The sequence below is a fragment of the Ovis canadensis genome, chromosome 18 (assembly GCF_042477335.2).
Source record: "Ovis canadensis isolate MfBH-ARS-UI-01 breed Bighorn chromosome 18, ARS-UI_OviCan_v2, whole genome shotgun sequence".
Lineage (NCBI taxonomy): Eukaryota > Metazoa > Chordata > Mammalia > Artiodactyla > Bovidae > Ovis > Ovis canadensis.
The window spans coordinates 55,416,406-55,434,132 of NC_091262.1; the positions used below are offsets into that span (position 1 = coordinate 55,416,406).

At 38.1% G+C, this 17,727-nt stretch overlaps 1 protein-coding gene across 8 annotated transcripts in view; it reads right to left on the reverse strand.

Annotated features, from left to right (window-relative positions):
- Positions 1-227: 227 nt before the first annotated feature.
- HEATR5A (HEAT repeat containing 5A) overlaps positions 228-17,727 on the reverse strand; it is a 97,461-nt gene continuing 79,961 nt past the window's right edge. For 6 of the 8 annotated variants that reach the window (XM_069559444.1, XM_069559438.1, XM_069559443.1 and 3 more), the window contains 8 exons: positions 15,448-15,696; positions 14,268-14,395; positions 12,614-12,761; positions 11,523-11,795; positions 9,551-9,775; positions 3,433-3,587; positions 2,125-2,338; positions 228-1,718 (listed from right to left, as the gene is read on the reverse strand). In XM_069559444.1, the coding sequence (XP_069415545.1) occupies positions 1,411-1,718; positions 2,125-2,338; positions 3,433-3,587; positions 9,551-9,775; positions 11,523-11,795; positions 12,614-12,761; positions 14,268-14,395; positions 15,448-15,696 (1,700 nt within the window). In that variant the 3' untranslated portion in view covers positions 228-1,410. The remainder of the gene's footprint in view (positions 1,719-2,124; positions 2,339-3,432; positions 3,588-9,550; positions 9,776-11,522; positions 11,796-12,613; positions 12,762-14,267; positions 14,396-15,447; positions 15,697-17,727) is intronic. The other 2 variants (XM_069559445.1, XM_069559442.1) reach the window with 1 other exon arrangement.

Consider the following 17,727-nt stretch of genomic DNA (forward strand, 5'->3'; position numbering starts at 1 on the left):
ATAGAACAGGCAGAGAAGGCATTCAGGTGAAGGAAACAGTAAGTATACAAATTCACAGAGACAATTAGGAAGACAAAGAATGCAAACCACTGCAAAGAATGGGCCCAAACAGGACTCTGCAGAGAAAATAGGCTAAGTTTTAGAGAAAATATTTGCTCCACAGAAATGATTTTCTGGACTCTTTAACCAGCCATCTTTTGTGGGTAAAATAATTTCACATACAAGAATGATAAAGAAAATTAGCTTTATTTATGTAAATTAGAAAAATTGATTGTAGTGTTAGAATTTGTCAAATGTTTTCATTCTGAACAATTTACAAGTGTATTTATATACAAACATAATAAAATAGAGTACATCACATTGCTTTTGCTTGACTCCAAGTGTCTCTCCATTCTGAACATGCCCCTCTCACTTTGGGTTTTAATTTTTAATGGGGAAGTGCTTTGTTTTGACACAGTGTTTAATTCACACAGTATAACACTGAAGTGGAAGGAGAGTCAATGATCATCAACAATTAAAAAATACTTTTCAACCAAAATGACTTCATCATCAGATTTTTCTATATTAAAATATGTTTCATGTTAAAAAAACATACTCTTATTCATTGATGATCTAAATTTATAAATTTAACATTTATAGAAACCCATAGTTAATTAAAATATAGATATGAATTATATTAAATGCATTGATATGAATGTTTGCCACAAATGAAAATGAAGAAAACTGTTAGGAACAGAGGTAAAAGAAAATCCATGGGAGAAACTGAAATGCTCTGGTTATATTTAAAATGATTAAAATGTCAATTTTCCAAACTCAATACAAATAAAACCAATAGATCATAAAATGTCATGATATTTATAGATCTCAAATCTTAAGTTACACTGCAGGACTGTAATTAATTTGTACTATTATATATATATTAGATACTTCTAAGCCAAGTTTCCTAAATAGCTTTCCAGTCACTTACATTGTTTGAGAACTCCAAGAAAGTTTAATACAATTACTGAGTAAGGCAGAATTTTAAATTAGCAATTGGGATACAATATTAATGCAGATAATTTAGTCAAATCTATATCTGTAAATGTATTAAGTATACCATATGTATATGGACTGTTAGAAGAAATAAATTTTGTTTTTAAAGCAGTGGTTGGTTTTCTAAGTTTAGTTCTTTAGCATTTTATTGACATTATCCTGGCAAGAATTCTGATTGAGCTCTGTGGTTTTATTATAAGAAAAAAAAAACCACCATGAAAAGTAAGTTGGCTGTGACTTTCCAAAGTAAGCTATTTAAATTAAAATAAATAGCCAGACTTCAAGTGCACTTGTGTCTAAAATATCACTTTTGCCCCCAAAGTGAAGGAAATGATCAAGTATTGTGTTAAGGTGCTTACTAGTTTAAAAAAAAAAAAATCAGAGGAAGCTGGTCTTTAACTGGATGCTTGAACTCTTCCCAGAGTTCTTAGTATGTTTTGATGTTGGTGTCTTGACTTTGACAGTTTCTTGATTGCCCTTTATAGCAGCTTCAAGGCGGGCTTTCAAGGCTGGAGAAGAAGCCATTACACTTTTAAAGACCGATGAGTACTGAGGCCCAATCTGCATGAGATTTTGCAAAGCAAAGTCATGGAGATTTCTCATTACGGAAGTTGCTGATCCCAGGGCATTCTCGTCCAAAACGAAGGAAATGAGGATGGGCAGCAGACAGGCCACGAGCTGAGAGCCTGCAAAGGACACAGACCGTGTAAGCGCTGGCTCCAGGGATGCAAATGTTCTATGCACACTTGACAGGAACCTATTTCCCCAGCCTGAAGGGAAGCAGTTCTTCCGATCTCTTCTCCCAGACCGTTACTAAATAATATCAATACTTGGGGTTAACATCAACATCTGCCTTTCCGCAGGTGTGAAAATACAATATTAAGTGACTAGAGGGAGAAGGAAATGGCAACCCACTCCAGTGTTCTTGCCTGGAGAATCCCAGGGACGGGGGAGCCTGGTGGGCTGCCGTCTATGGGGTTGCACAGAGTCGGACACGACTGAAGCGACTTAGCAGCAGCAGAGGGATGTTTTATACTTTAAAGAACATTCAAGTTCTGACTCTGTTAGTATGCATTCAGTGCTAGCACTTACGGTGCTGTTCCTCGGCCACGGCCACCAGTGCTTCCAAGACCTTTATGCCTTCTTGAAAGATCTGAAGCTCAGTAGTGTCTTCAGGTTTTCTCCTATCTATTTCCTGCAACTTTTGCATGATAGAGGATACTAAAGAGTAAATGTATGGATAGGAAACAGCTGGATTCGGATACTGAAAAATGGAAAGGAGGAGCTGATAGGTCTTGATTTGTACCTAGTCAGATAAGAGACAAAAAAAGTATAAACTATAAATACAAATTTACATTTACATTAAAATGTAAGTTTTAATTAAATTTTTTAAAGTTTTAAAATGTAAAGAAAAAAATTTTCCTACCCCACCCCACCCCCAAACTTACACTTATTTCTACTTTATCTTCAATTCTGGAGGTCCAAACACTAAATTCAAGTTTGCATGCTAAAAGTGGTTGTGACAGCTTGGAGTGGGAATAAAGTAGTTAATTCTTCTTTTTTTGACTAGTTTCTATTTTCCCCCTTTATGTGTCTCTCTATAATATATATATTTTTTAAAAAAGAACTTTGAAAAATATTTTGGGAAACGTTTTAGATGAATCACATAAATTTGATGCAATGAAGGTGTTAGGGAACTGTGTCTAGACTGTATTAATTATACGTCACCACATATCAGAGGCATGACTTTGAGACTGCTACATAAAGCTCCTGTTAGGATAGAGGAAATAAACAGGGCAGAAGAATAAAAGATGACTATACATCAGATATACAAATAATCCCTTATTTAATTCACTGTGATGATATTTGAATGATTTTTTTTTTTCCAAGAGAAAACCTGATTCCTGAATTTTAGGAGTTTATCTATTCGTGATCATGTGCTACAAACTTATTCTGTAGCACCTAAAAACATAGGAAATTAACCAAGCGAATAAAAGGATCAGAAAGGAATGGGATTAATTTGTATGTGCTGTTTTTGAAATTGGTCTCATTATTTTACAATCATATTCTGAAGGCATGTGCTGAAGTCTTCCTTTCCCTCCTGAAAGAAAACCCACTGAAGTTCTAGGAATGTATCAATTTTAAGATGCCGCTATTTCAAATTTAGTTGGTGATATTTTTAATCCTTTCTTTATCTTTCTCTATCTACCTTCTATCCTCAGGGCCAAAAAACAAGACCATTATTATTTGACTTTAACCTAAGAATATGAATTAATCCAAACCTAAAAATAAAAACTTTAGTCTGGTACTTTTTGTTGGAACCAACAAAATCACAAAGAAAAGTTTTTAAAAGCCTAAATGTATTCCTATTATAAACATCTGTCTTCTAAGGACACTTACCATAGGATCTTTTATCTCAAGAGTGGCCTTAAATTTCTCAATACAGCGCTTCTGAAGGCATGGGATCGTAGTTACTTCTGGACTTGTAGACAAAATAAATACTGTGATAGCGGTAAGCAGACTGACTTCATCAAGTTCTTGGTGTGTTCCATCTACTAAGGAGAAGTAATCTATGAAAAATAGATCCTGATACTGTCATATTTACTGTCTTATATATCTGTGAAACGTTCTCCAATTTGGTAGTAACAATTTCTTTTGGGCACCAATGGGCTACAGATAATAAATAGTGACTTAGAATCCTGGCAAATGATATAGCTTCAAATTTTAAATTTGAAGCAACATTTTAAATTGCACTCATCTCACACGCTAGTAAAGTAATGCTTAAAATTCTCCAAGCCAGGCTTCAACAATATGTGAACTGTGAACTTCCTGATGTTCAAGCTGGTTTTAGAAAAGGCAGAAGAACCAGAGATCAAATTACCAACATCCTCTGGATCATCGAAAAAGCAAGAGAGTTCCAGAAAAACATCTATTTCTGCTTTATTGACTATGCCAAAGCCTTTGACTGTGTGGATCACAAGAAACTGTGGAAAATTCTGAAAGAGATGGGAATACCAGACCACCTGACCTGCCTCTTGAGAAATCTGTATGCAGGTCGGGAAGCAACAGTTAGAACTGGATATGGAACAACAGACTGGTTCCAAATAGGAAAAGGAGTACGTCAGGGCTGTATCTTGTCACCCTGCTTATTTAACTTCTATGCAGAGTACATCATGAGAAACGCTGGACTGGAAGAAACACAAGCTGGAATCAAGACTGCCGGGAGAAATATCAATAACCTCAGATATGCAGATGACACCACCCTTATGGCAGAAAGTGAAGAGGAACTAAAAAGCCTCTTGATGAAAGTGAAAGAGGAGAGTGAAAAAGTTGGCTTAAAGCTCAACATTCAGAAAACGAAGATCATGGCATCTGGTCCCATCACTTCATGGGAAATAGATGGGGAAACAGTGGAAACAGTGTCAGGCTTTATTTTTTGGGGCTCCAAAATCACTGCAGATGGTGACTGCAGCCATGAAATTAAAAGACGCTTACTCCTTGGAAGGAAAGCTATGATCAACCTAGATAGCATATTCAAAAGCAGAGACATTACTTTGCCGACTAAGGTCCATCTAGTCAAGGCTATGGTTTTCCAGTAGTCATGTATGGATGTGAGAGTTGGACTGTGAAAAAGCCTGAGCACCAAAGAATTGATGCGTTTGAACTGTGGTGTTGGAGAAGACTCTTGAGAGTCCCTTGGACTGCAAGGAGATCCAACCAGTCCATTCTAAAGGAGATCAGCCCTGGGATTTCTTTGGAGGGAATGATGCAAAAGCTGAAACTCCAGTACTTTGACGACCTCATGAGAAGAGTTGACTCACTGGAAAAGACTTTGATGCTGGGAGGGATTGGGGGCAGGAGGAGAAGGGGACGAAAGAGGATGAGATGGCTGGATGGCATCACGGACTCGATGGATGTGAGTCTTGAGTGAACTCCAGGAGTTGGTGATAGACAGGGAGGCCTGGCGTGCTGCGATTCATGGGGTCGCAAAGAGTCGGACACGATTGAGCAACTGAACTGAACTGAGAGTCAAGAATTACCAAAGTAATTATAATCTTCACAAGTAAAGAGATCAGTAAATACATATATATATTTACTAGATATATGCATTTATTAGTTGTGTGACCTTGGATAATTAACCCTGTCTTCAGTTTTCTCATCTGGAAAATAAGAGTAATAGTACTTAAGTTTATAAGTTAAATGAGTTAATCCTCATATAACATTCAGAATAGCATGTTGTACATAAATGCTCAAAATAAATTATTATTATTTTTATTGGGGAGAAATACAGAGGTGCTTGGACAATTGTCTTTTCTTTGCTAAGTTTAAAGTATTCATATTTTGCTAATACATGTGTCAAATGAAAATAACTTAGCATTTTGTTATATATCCTATTTCTTAAGAGTATAGAAAAATGTGAAAATCTGTGTGTGTCACAATCATTTAAAGGAATTTTCTACTAGATGTAATTTACCTTCATTTTCCAAAGTCATACTCTCATTAAATAATTTTAATAAACCTGCTGTGGAAAATCAATGTTATTTGAAAAGGCATGGCAAATTCAATTCATTAAATTGTGTAAGAATGGATTGCTACTTGGGAAGAAATTAGGGACATACTCTTTGGTAACATTCACTCATCAAATACTGAAGAAACTGTTTATGTGCCAGCATTCTTTCTGGCCCTAGGAATACAATTTACAGAGAAGATGTACTGTATGCCAGGAAGTAAATAAAGAATTTAATTTCAGCTAGTCACAAGGTCTATGGCAACCAGGAGTTGCTACACTGGGCAGTCAGAGGAAGGTTTGAGGAGATTAATACTTGAATTGACACTTGCAACATGGCAGCAATGAAGGCAAAATATTATAGCTGGGAAGGAGATACATTTATAAGAATAATCCAGATAATTTTAAGGTAAAATAGGTGCAAGGCCAACATTTAAAATTATGAAAGCATTATTATAAGCACTTTATATGTAATCCTCACAGTAACATCATGAGAAAGTATTCCTCATTCCCCCATTTTATGGACAAGAAACTGAGGAACAGAAATTCAGTAATTTGCCAAAATCACAGTTATTAGTGAGGTGTTGAGTTTGATTCCAGAGAATACACTGGTACTTACAATGCCACAGTGTTTCCCATACAGCCAAGTTATTTTTAGTCATTTACAGTGACTTAAAACTACAAGAGCTAGTCTATGTAGTATAAAAATCTCTTTTTATTCTTCGTAAATAATGCTCTCATGGGTTCCTCTTCCCCTTTCTTCTAAAATTTCCTTATTCTGCCACTCATGCCCCAATTCCCTTATGTGCTTAGTCTCTCAGTCAAGTCCGACTCTGTGTGACCCCATGGAGGGTAGCCCGCCAGGCTCTTCTGTCCATGGGATTCTCCAGGCAAGAATACTGGAGTGGGTTGCCATGCCCTTCTCCAGGGGATTTTCCCAACTCAAGGACTGAACCCAGGTCTTCCACATTGCAGGCGGATTCTTTACCATCTGAGCCACCAGGGAAGCCCAAGAATACTGGAGTGGGTAGCCTATCCCTTCTCCAGGGGATCTTCCTGATGTAGGAATACAAGTGGGGTCTCATGCATTGCAGGCAGATTCCTACCAGCTGAGCTACCAGGGAAGCCCAATGTTCCTCTTAATTCTCTTTTACCTACAATAAGGCACAAGGTTCCCTTAACATTGGTAAGGAATTGAGGCCTCTTGCTAACAGCCAGTGAGAGACTGAGGCCTCTTACCAACAGCCACGAGCCAGAAATGGGTTCTTTGCCTGTGACCCTGGCCATCATCTTAACAGTAACTTCATGAGACACCCTGAGACAGAACCATCCAGCTACACTACTCCCCAGTTCCTAACCCTGTAACACTGTCAGATAACAAATGTTTGTTCTTTGAAGCCACTAAGTTTTGGAGCAATCTGTTATGTTGTAAATGTTTTCCCTAGCACAATCAGCCCCTTCCTTATTTCTTCTCACTAGCGAGTCCAAATCCTTCATGTCCTAACCTCATTCCCCGATAGACTACAGAAAACCATCTGTGTGCCTGTGCGTGAGATGAAACAGGCAAGCTCATCATAACTCACCCTAACAACCTACACTTATTACTTTACATCCTTACCTCCTTGTCTTCATATTGGCAGAGAGTCATCCTTCTAAATGTGCTGTGAATTTTTTTTTCCTCTTCTGCCTAGAAAAGGGATGCTGCTTTCTTCCCTAACAGCTCCATCTGCAACACTATCTCCACCTTTTCTCCCCACTAGCAGGAACTCATGCTAGACCCTCATCTGAAAAAAAACCCCCCAACTTCCTTGACCCTGTATCTTCCTTCACTTTCTTCTCTTGCGGTCAAGAGAAGCCTGAGCGTGATCCTTCCCCTCCTTACTGCTCATTTGTGCCTAAACGCTGTAAAGTATGATCTCCAGAGTGTAATTTACACTGCTGCCCAGTCTCTAGTCATTAACACTCTTTTCTTTGGCTTCTGTTACTGCATTATATTCAGAATCTCCTGCCATCTTGTTGCATAAACCCAAGTTAGGAGATTTCACTCATCCCATAGGTGGCACTGACAGCTCCTGAATACATGCAGTCTAAAACCATCTCTAGCCAGCCTTTCTTGAATCCCTGACTGCTTCATAGTTTGTTCCACTTGCTTATCCTGTAGGCATTTCAAAATCAATTCACTCTCTTCCCCTGAAAACCCTCCCTTTGGTATTTCTGTTAAGAGCACCATGAATGCTCAAATCACCTTACCCTTTCAACTTCCATACCAAACTACCAGTAAATTTTCTTAATACTTGCTTAACATTTTAGTTTTCATTATCCCATCCCTCATTATCCTTATTGCTACAATCTTGTCTTCAACAGTCTTGCTTTCTTTTCTGTGTTACTGCCAGGTGAGTCTATAGAAATGCAAACCCTATCACTTTGATCCCATTTTAAGAACAAACGTGCCTATTAAAGGCAGTCCAAATCACCAATCATGCCAAACCTTTCACCATCTGACCCCATGTACCATCCAACTTCACCTCTTTACTCATTACCGTTCACTACCTTCTTACTCTTTCCCCTCAAACCCACATTCACTCATTGCACTATTGCTGTCCCCAAATATACCATACTATTTAAGTTTCCTGGTCTTGTATCAAAATGTGTGAGAATACATTTCTGTGATGCCTGTGTGGAGAACGGAGAATACTTTCTTATCCTTTAAGAAACTCTTTTGGAAAATCTCTTCTGGTAGTTACAGAGGGGAACCACTGAGCTCCCCTCCATAGTGGGAGGTCCTGCCCAGCTGTGAGGACCGTGGTCAACTCCCTCAGGTTGACCTTAGCCCCAGAGCTGCCTTGACTGACACCAGTCTTCTGGGGGCAGCCACATCTGAGCTGGAGTGCAGACACTGGTCCTTTGAAAGGCACTGATGGGCAGTATTCAGAGGACCCCGCAGGTGTGCTGAGTTCTGCTGGACACTCTTACTGCAGTATGACTTCTTTTGCCTACCACTACTTTCCCCACTGCCTTCAAAGATACTCGCTTGCCAAACTGCATCTCAGCATGCGCTTCCACAGAACCCTACTGTGACACTCTGCCTGGTTCACTCAAACACAAGCATTCTAATTTTCGCCAGTTGTCTCTGTTTCATTATACCAGAAATGCAGTGGTAAGTAAGATACTACTGTCACCTTCAGGAGCTTCTATGGTATAAATCACACCCAATGGCAATTTGTAGGTACTAGACTTCCCTAGACGCCCAACTCTGGGCACAAAGTGTGTGGTCAATAAATTGCTGCATTCAATTGAAATCTTTTTACCATATGAAACAGAAAATGGTGAACTGTGACACTGATAAACAGAACAAAAAAGCCAGGGTTAACTATAATATGTGTAAACACTTTTTTACAATCACAATGACAATGTCGAAAATAAAACCTATGTAACAATAACAGAGAAAAACTAATTTGAACAGATACTAAACATAATACTGGCTATCATTTACTGATATATGCCAAGTAAAAAGTGAAATAATTTTCATATATGTCACTGATCTAACAGTTTCCTGTAACACAATCTCCCTATTTTGTTAATGAGAAAACTAAGGCTCAGAGAATTAGATAACTTGTCTAGTCACTTAGCACTGGTGCTGGAGTGAGGATACACACCAGATCAGTCTTGAATTATAACGTATATCTTATCCAGTTTTCACTATACTGTGTGTATTAAAAAATTCTGACATGGATGACACCTTATTTTAAAATTAACATATTATTACATTTGAAGGTCTCTCACTGTCAACACACAGGCTTCTAGCCATTTTTTTGCATTAACGTTAAAGATACTAAAATGAGACCACAGATATCTGCTACCTATGATACATACCCTCTAAATATGTAGTGAACATGGTCTCCTCTAGATGAGACTGCCAAACACGATCAAGTAAACAGCTTATTCTCAAAAGACTGTCCGTCTTGCTTTTTAAAACAAACTGCACAACTGCTTCCAAAGAGCCTGACTTACCTGGATCCCAACAGTCAAGGATCGTAGTTAAAGCGCTACGGAGGAGGCCCGTCCAGGCAGTATGGCTCTTTTCTGCTCGGGCCATGGGAGAAGACAATATTCCTTTCAGAGCCTGTAGGGAAGCTGCAGCCGTTGAGGACAGTTGGCCCCCAGGTAGCTTCACGGCAGTTTCCCTGAGGACTCCAGTTGTGAGGTACAGTATAGTAGGAAGGATTGAGATGCTTCCTGTAAGACATTTTGAAAAACACTATTTCAGTCTATATGTAGTTCCTCAAAAGAAATTGCCAAATGAGTAAGGTTATGTCAAAGATTTCTAGCTTTAAAGATTATTTTTTCATTAACGATTATAACAGTTTTAATAACCTTAAGATTTTAAAGGTGGGATAAAATTTAGGTTCTAATTGGAGATGTTATTTAAATTATATCACAGTATCATTATCTTGTGCTGTGTGATTTTATTTGGTAGTTGACAAACACTGAATTTATTTATTTTTTAGTGTGGCAAAATATTTTTAACAAAGATTTACCACTTTAACCTTTTTTTTTTTCATTTTGGCTGTGCTGGGTGTTAGCTGTGGCATGTGGGATCTAGTTCCCTGACCAGGCATCGTGCCCAGGCCGCCTACATTGGGAGCAAGGAGTCTTAGCCACTGGACCACCAGGGAAGTCCCACTTTGACCATTTTTAAGTGTATAGCTCAGTGGCATTACGTACATTCACTACCACTATGCATTCGGGGGATTTATTTTATATTAAGCCTTGCAACTTGCAGTGAGTTAGTACAAAAAATTAAAGTTTCCATGGCTACTAAGTAGTTCAAAAGTCGCTTTGTTTAAAAGGAAAGGGAAGAGACTAAAGTTAAAACGGTCAATTAAGTTTTCCCAGGGGCTATCCACAAAACTCATGTAGTGTATTTTTGCCCTTAATCCTTTGCTAGTCACTTTTTCTGCATTCTTGGTATAAGGCAGGTGTGAGAATAAGGAATACAAGGTTTTCAGTCAAACTGAAGCTTGAAGTTATATTAAGCTTATAATATATATGAGACTTATGTAAGACTTATATGCAGACAGCATATAAGTCACATTTAAGCAGAAATATGCTTACCAATTAAGTATCTATTAAGTATTGAGTCCTTATTATGTGCTAGGGTACTAGAGGGTAAACATTTTGCTGGAAGTAAGACATATGTCTGTGTGTGTGTATATATATATATCTTCTCTATATAATAATAGATTATATATAATGCCTCTATATATAACAAAAAAACCCTATGTATATACATATGGAAGCTGTACACACACACACACACACACACAGAAAAACAAAACTCAGTATGAGAGTTTTTAGGGAAGCCTTCACAGATGAAGTAGGTCTGGAGTTGAATTTCAAAGGAAGGCAGAATTTTAAAAAGGAAGAGAAGGGGTGGTGTCATTTCAGATCAAATAACACCACTGGCAATAGCACAGAACAGGGCTAAGCATGGAACCTCCTAAGTTTATGGTTCACACAGAAGGTATCAGGAGGCAGCTGTACTCAGCAGAGCCCTATGGAGAGCCTTAGACACTATATTAAAAGTATGGACTTGATTCCAAACAGAGCTGGATATGACGAGAACCTTCTATCAAAACTGAGGCAGGGAAAGTCCATTAGATACTGTATACCAGAAGACGCCCCAGAGAGAGTAATTGCCATCAACTGGTTTAAAATATTTCTAAAACAAACAAACAAACAAACAAACCACCACTGAAGAGCATTATTTTTCTAGAGTACATGCTGTCCCTATATTTACTTTCATCCTTTTAGTAAAATAAATTACTATATCGTTAATCGTAAAAGATTAAAGACAATACCCAAATCTCTGGGTCACCATTTGTTTAATGAAAGAAAGATTAGCAACCATTTGTCTCCATTATCTATTAAAACCATTTCTCTCCTTTCGGGTCAAGTAAAGCCATCACATACCACAACATACCTTCAGGAGAGCACACTGCAGGAAGTTCAGAGAGGATAACTAGCGCGGCTGAAACCAGCCTGCTTCCATCTTCTGACAGCATCTGTGGCTTTGTTGCTTTCCCTCCTGGGCTACCTGTCAATTTAGGATTTAGCCCTGGGAGCTGCCTAACTAGAATGCACACACACAACTCCAGTGTTGCAAAGACCAAAGACTTCCCAGGCACAAGTCCTCCTGTGTCCTTTCCCTCTCCAAACTCTGGCAAGGTTTCCTTTTCAGCAGCCCCATCATCGACTGGAAAACAAAAAGAACAGTGTTGAATAAATACTTCACGTTTGCTTTGCTTCTGTTGTAGGTAGCACATTTTAATGGGTCAAGACTTGGGTCTTGAAGAATGAAAGAGAAAGCCGTTATGGAGGTAAAAGGAGTTGTCCTTATTTGGACTTCTTATTGTAATGGGTCAAAAGAAATCCTCGGGGACCTTCTCAGCCTTGCAATATTGTCTGGTTAACTCCATGCAGTTAAGATGTGAACCTGAAAGCTAGAGCTCCAGCACTGACTTTACTACCATAAGCAGTGGCTGGGCAGAAAGATACATACTGAGGTCTCTGATGTCTTTATGAAACTGCCGTCTCAGCCTAGGACTGCCAACCTCTGGAGTTCTTAAATCTACTGTCGTTCTAGGTTTTGTTATATGTAGTCAAACGTAATCTTAAATGATATACTCACCAATACCAAATCAGACTTATAAATGAGCAATTTAATCACTTTATAAAACTAAGTCAGTAAAAAAAATTGTCAGTCATTCTTTCCCTGTACACTGGTAAACACTTTTAAGTACTCAATCCATATAAGGGATTTTTTTTTTCCTTCCAGGGCTGTTAAAATTCTAATTTTCCCAAGGAAGAATACTTTAGCTACTGACAATACCCAAGGTAACACATAGAGATGACTGAGAGACTTTAAAGCCATACCTAGAGATGTTTCATTTGTACTGTACACAGCAGATTCTCAGAAGACATAGACACATAAGTAATACTTTAAAAAGCTTTTTTTTTAAAAAAAGGTAATGATGCTATATGATTAATTTGGCATTGTGGTTTAATATTCACCTTCTGCACTTCGTCTTTTCTCCTTCACATGTTCTTGAGCCGCACAGATAATCTGCCTGACCACTTCAAGAGAAGCCAGTTGAATGGAAGGTGATTCTCGAGTCAAAATTACTCGATGTAGTACATTCAACAACTCAATACCCAAGTCCTATGACCGAAAACAGGTGAGACCATTTTGAAAATTATATACTTGAAAAATCATAAAGCGTTAGGGCAATAAAGTTAAGTAACACTTGCTCCACTTTAAACCATCTCCAGGTTGATTTCTGTCCAATCGTGTAGGAGATGGCACTATATGACAAAAGATCATTTTCACACAGGTCCTAAACTGAGATAACAAACCAGGAAATTTCTAAAACAAGATTAAAAAACATGGCTCAAAGTATACAAGGACTGCCAGATTCGAGATAAAAGATTCCCAGAAATATATTAAAGTTTTCTAAACTTACAAACGGTGGCAAAAATGACATTAACAGTGTGTAAGTTATTAAGCATAGAATGAATATCACTCAAAAGAAAATACACTAGGAGAATACTACTTAACTTTCCCCGTTTTATTGGTCACTCTTGTGGCTTTCTTTCATCTTCGAAAATAAGTGGGAAACAGTCATTATAATACTTGTTTTAACATACAGAATTAACAAGCACAAAAAGTTTAAAACTTATCCATGTGCAATTCAAGTCAGGCAGAAGCCTGATTTATACTTTAAACCTAATAAATGATAGTGGTAATAAATAACAGTCTATACAGAGAGGAAATTATACCATTTATTTTTCTTAATATCCAAAAGTCAATTTATTATACAATTCAATATACTGGTAATACCGGCTTCCCTGTGGGCTCAGTGGTCAAGAACCTGCCTGCCAGTACAGGAGTTGCAGGTTCAGTCCCTGGGTCAGGAAGATCCCCTAAGAAGGAAATGGCAACCCACTCCAGTATTCTTGTCTGGGAAATTCCATGAACAGGGGACTGCAGTGGGCTACAATCCTTGGGGTCACAAAGAGCCAGACACAACTTAGCGAATAAGCATTCACACATATGGTAATACATGATGCTAAGGGTGCCTGCCCAATGCACTGCTGCTCTTGGGAAGGCAGTTAAAGGAAGTGCTGTACATTGTGCACTGATCCTTCAAATCACGGTCCCAGCTGGATCTGGTATTAGAGTCTGACTGCCCCCACAGGCTAGTCAGTTGTCTCTTAAAAAGACCTTGATGGAGCAATGAGCCGAGAGGAACACTACACACCTCACAGAGAACAGCATGAAGCAAGAGGATTCTCTCTTGGGAAAGTGGGGCATAAGATACAGATGCATATGAGGGGCAGAGTGCAGCAAAGCGGCAAGAGACAAGCATAGCACAAGACAGAACCTTCCCGGCACTGTAGGAAGTGCGCCCGAAGAGCTGCGACACAGAGTGTGCTGGCGGCAGCAAACGTTAAGCGCGGCAGGAGCACAGACAAAGCGGCAGACCGGCGGGACCCTCCCGAGCCAGCACGGCGCTGACGGGCGCGTTGGTTCGGAGCTCAGCTACGCAGTGTTTCAGTTTCCTTTTTACTTCTCCGTGCTCACCCGCTGCTCGCTACAGTAACCTGAACACATTTCTCTTGCTGTGCCTTGGAATCTACAGAAGCCTGACAAGCAACAAGAAATCACCTGATCACTGCCAATTTTAGATCTTGGCCAAGGAACATCGAGAAGGGCCTGTAACGCGTGTAAACAGGCAGTAATGCTTTCCATGGTTGCATCTGAACGTAAGGAACACAGAAACTTCACACTGATTCCTGCAGAAAGTAGAGAAAGAGAACAGGGCTTCTTTAGAGTCTTGGTTTCTGATGTTAAAGAATTTTCTATTTTGATAAGATATATAAATAAACTTAGCAAAGAAGCAAAGTAAATAAATCACCATGAATTTAAGAGTAAACAATTAAGTGGTAAGGCAATCTCTTAAACAGTTTTTGTTTTTATCAACATGTACACAAATAATAATCTCAACTAGGCTTGTGCACTACTACAAAAGTTATAATAAAACTGTGCCAGAACATGTAGAGTTTCATAATTTTATTCTGACTAAAATTTATTGAGTGATTACCATGTATCAGGCATTGTACTTTAACTATAGCATTTCACTCTCACAGTATCTCAGGAAATAGGTACTATTATTACCACTCCTTTTGAGCACATAAAGCTTAAATAGTTTGCCAGCTGTTACAATGAGGCACACCAAGACTTTGAACTAAGGTAATTAAACTGCACAGCTTATGCCCTGCCAGTCTTTATGACATAAAAATCTGTTTTTTAAAAAGCTCTCAAGGCAAACAGAAACAAAATTTTAATATACCCAAGGATATAGCAAGTCTGATCATGTTTGGCTTCAGAAGGAATAACAGAAGCTCTATGAATCAGAAACCTTATTAGTTAATTACTGACCTTTATAAACCTCACATTTCAGTTAGTAATTTATTTATAGGTAATCTAACAGGTTGCTTCCTCAGAACAAGATTAAGTGTGGAAAACATTTAATCTAGAAACTCACTGTATCTAGAAAGATACCTCATTTTAAAAATGAAGTTCTAAGCCAAAAAATGGTTATACTTCATAAATTTAAAAATCTCATTTATCTTTGACCTTAAATATTGATGCAGTTCTGGACCTGTGAATATACCTTCTTGAACCTTGTAATTCTTGAGAATGGGGAGGGAGGGGTAGATGACTCAGTATACTGTTATTGCCTAAGAAAGAAAGAAGTTAACAGCCACAAGAGCTGATAGGTAAGAAAGCACAATCCAAGAAAAACTCTGTATGGTTGGCAGCAGGTAAAAAGTGTTTTACTGACCTAAAATAAGATGGAATCTCTCAGTGTAGACATCCTCAGGGGACTTTACTATAGGTCCAGAGGATGAGCCCTGGCACATGGAAGTTGGTGTCACAGGCCTTGAGAGATTAGGAGCTCCCTCATCTGGGTCAGCAACGACAAAGCCTGTGCTTGTAAGCCACAGAGCTGTGGCATGCAAGATAAGCGCCCAGGAGTTGTAATAATGCAGTTTTGCATTTTCACTAGTCTCTGCTGTGTAGAAAGCACCACCTACAAAAAAGGGAAAGCAAACAGTTTCAGGAGGAATAAATGAAGAGATATGTTCACACTCCATTTTCCCTTTTATCTGTTACAAGAGATATACCGTTTCCAGCCTGTACCCTACTCTTCAAGGCAACTGCTTGTTGACTTTCACCACAGATTAGTTTTGCCCATTTTTGGACTTCACAGAAATGGAAAAATACACAGTATGCAACTGTTTGTGACTGAGTTTTTACTTAACAATGTTTTTAGAGATGGATCACCTATGCTGCTGTAGTATCAATATTTTATTATCAGACTTTATTTCTCCTGAGCATACAACTGTTGGTCACAGTGCTGACGTATCCTTAAAACTTCGTAAGAAATTTGTAGGCTAACTCTTTTTCTTTTTAATCATAAAATATTTTTAAACAAATATGTGATGTGCGTGTGTGTGTTTAGAATGCAAAAGGTTCATACAATCTGAAGAGAAACCACGGTATGTGTGCGTGCTTGCTCAGTTACTCAGTTGTGTCTGACTCTTTGTGACCCCCATGGACTGTAGCCCACCAGGCTCCTCTGTCCACGGAATTCTCCAGGTAAGAATACTGGAGTGGGTTGCCATCTTTTCCAAGGGATCTTCCTGACCCAGAGATCAAACCCTTGTCTCCTGCATTGGCAGGGGGATTCTTTACCACATAGCCACCTGGGAAGCCCAGAGTATGTATATGCATGTATAAAACAAATGCTGATACTCACCTACCTCTAAGATTAACATTTTGCCATTCTTAAATCTCTTTCTTAAAAAACAAACAAAACCACTAAAACTTTATATACCACTAATTCTTGCCCCTCTTTCTATAACCACTTTCCTCAAGTCACTGTGAATCAGTCTCAGGTCTTAAACTTTCACACTAGATGTTTGTATTCATAAATAATAGATGCTGTTATTTAGTGTGAGTTTACTTAAAAGGCCTCATATTGTGTGTATCCTTTTCAAACTTGCTTTCCCCCTGAACATTATAGAGATTTACATATGTTGATTCATGTGTCATTCATTTTTGTTGATAAAAATTTTTTCAGTAAATCAACCTATTTCCATTTTTAATGCTATTAAAAGGTACAAAGTCCAATAAATACTCTGCATATCTTTGTGTATAATTCCAATTAAAATTCTAATAGAACTTCGCAGGCTGGCCCTAAAATTCATAGCAAGGAGTGAAAAAAATAATAGCTATTTTGGAATAACATGAAGAGTAAAAGCAGCTGCCAAATATCCAATCCACAAAATGTGATATTAATAACAGAGTATAAAATTAGATTCCCTTGGAGGAATATATGTATAAAAAAGAGTGGATATATGCATATGTAAACTGATTCACTGTGCTATACAGCAGAAACTAACACAATGCTGTAAAGCAACTATATTCCAATAAAAACAAACAAAATTAGAACCCATCTTCATTCTACACACAAAAAATAAATTCCAGCAGGACTAAAATCTAAAATGTAAAAAGCAGAAGTGTAAAGCTTATATATCTTTGTGGTCTTAATTTAAAAAATGTATCAGGCATTACAGAGGAAACATAAACCATAAAAAACTGATTATATTAATTTTAAAAAGGTAAAAGAGCCAAGCCACAGGCTAAGAGAGGATACCTTCCAGATATGGAACCACAAAGGAAGAGTATTAAACATATGTAAGGATTAACAAGTTAGTAAGAAAATGACAAATATGAAGTAGAAAATGGGCAAAGATGATGACTGGGTGATTTATGGAAAAAGAAAATTAAACAGCCCATAAACTGATGAAAAAAGACTTTCAATCAACGAAATAAACCAATGAAATTCTTTAAACTCATCACATTGGGAAAAACAATTAAGTATAGTAACATATAATGGACGGAAGATGTAGATAAACAGAGGCATGTTGTTGATCATATACCCTGCTGTAATCACGCTGGAGAACGATTTGGCCATTATCTTTTGAGAAGAAGAGCGTTCCTCATGACTGAACAAGTCAACTGCAGGGTCTCTACCCTGAAGCAACTCTACCATGAC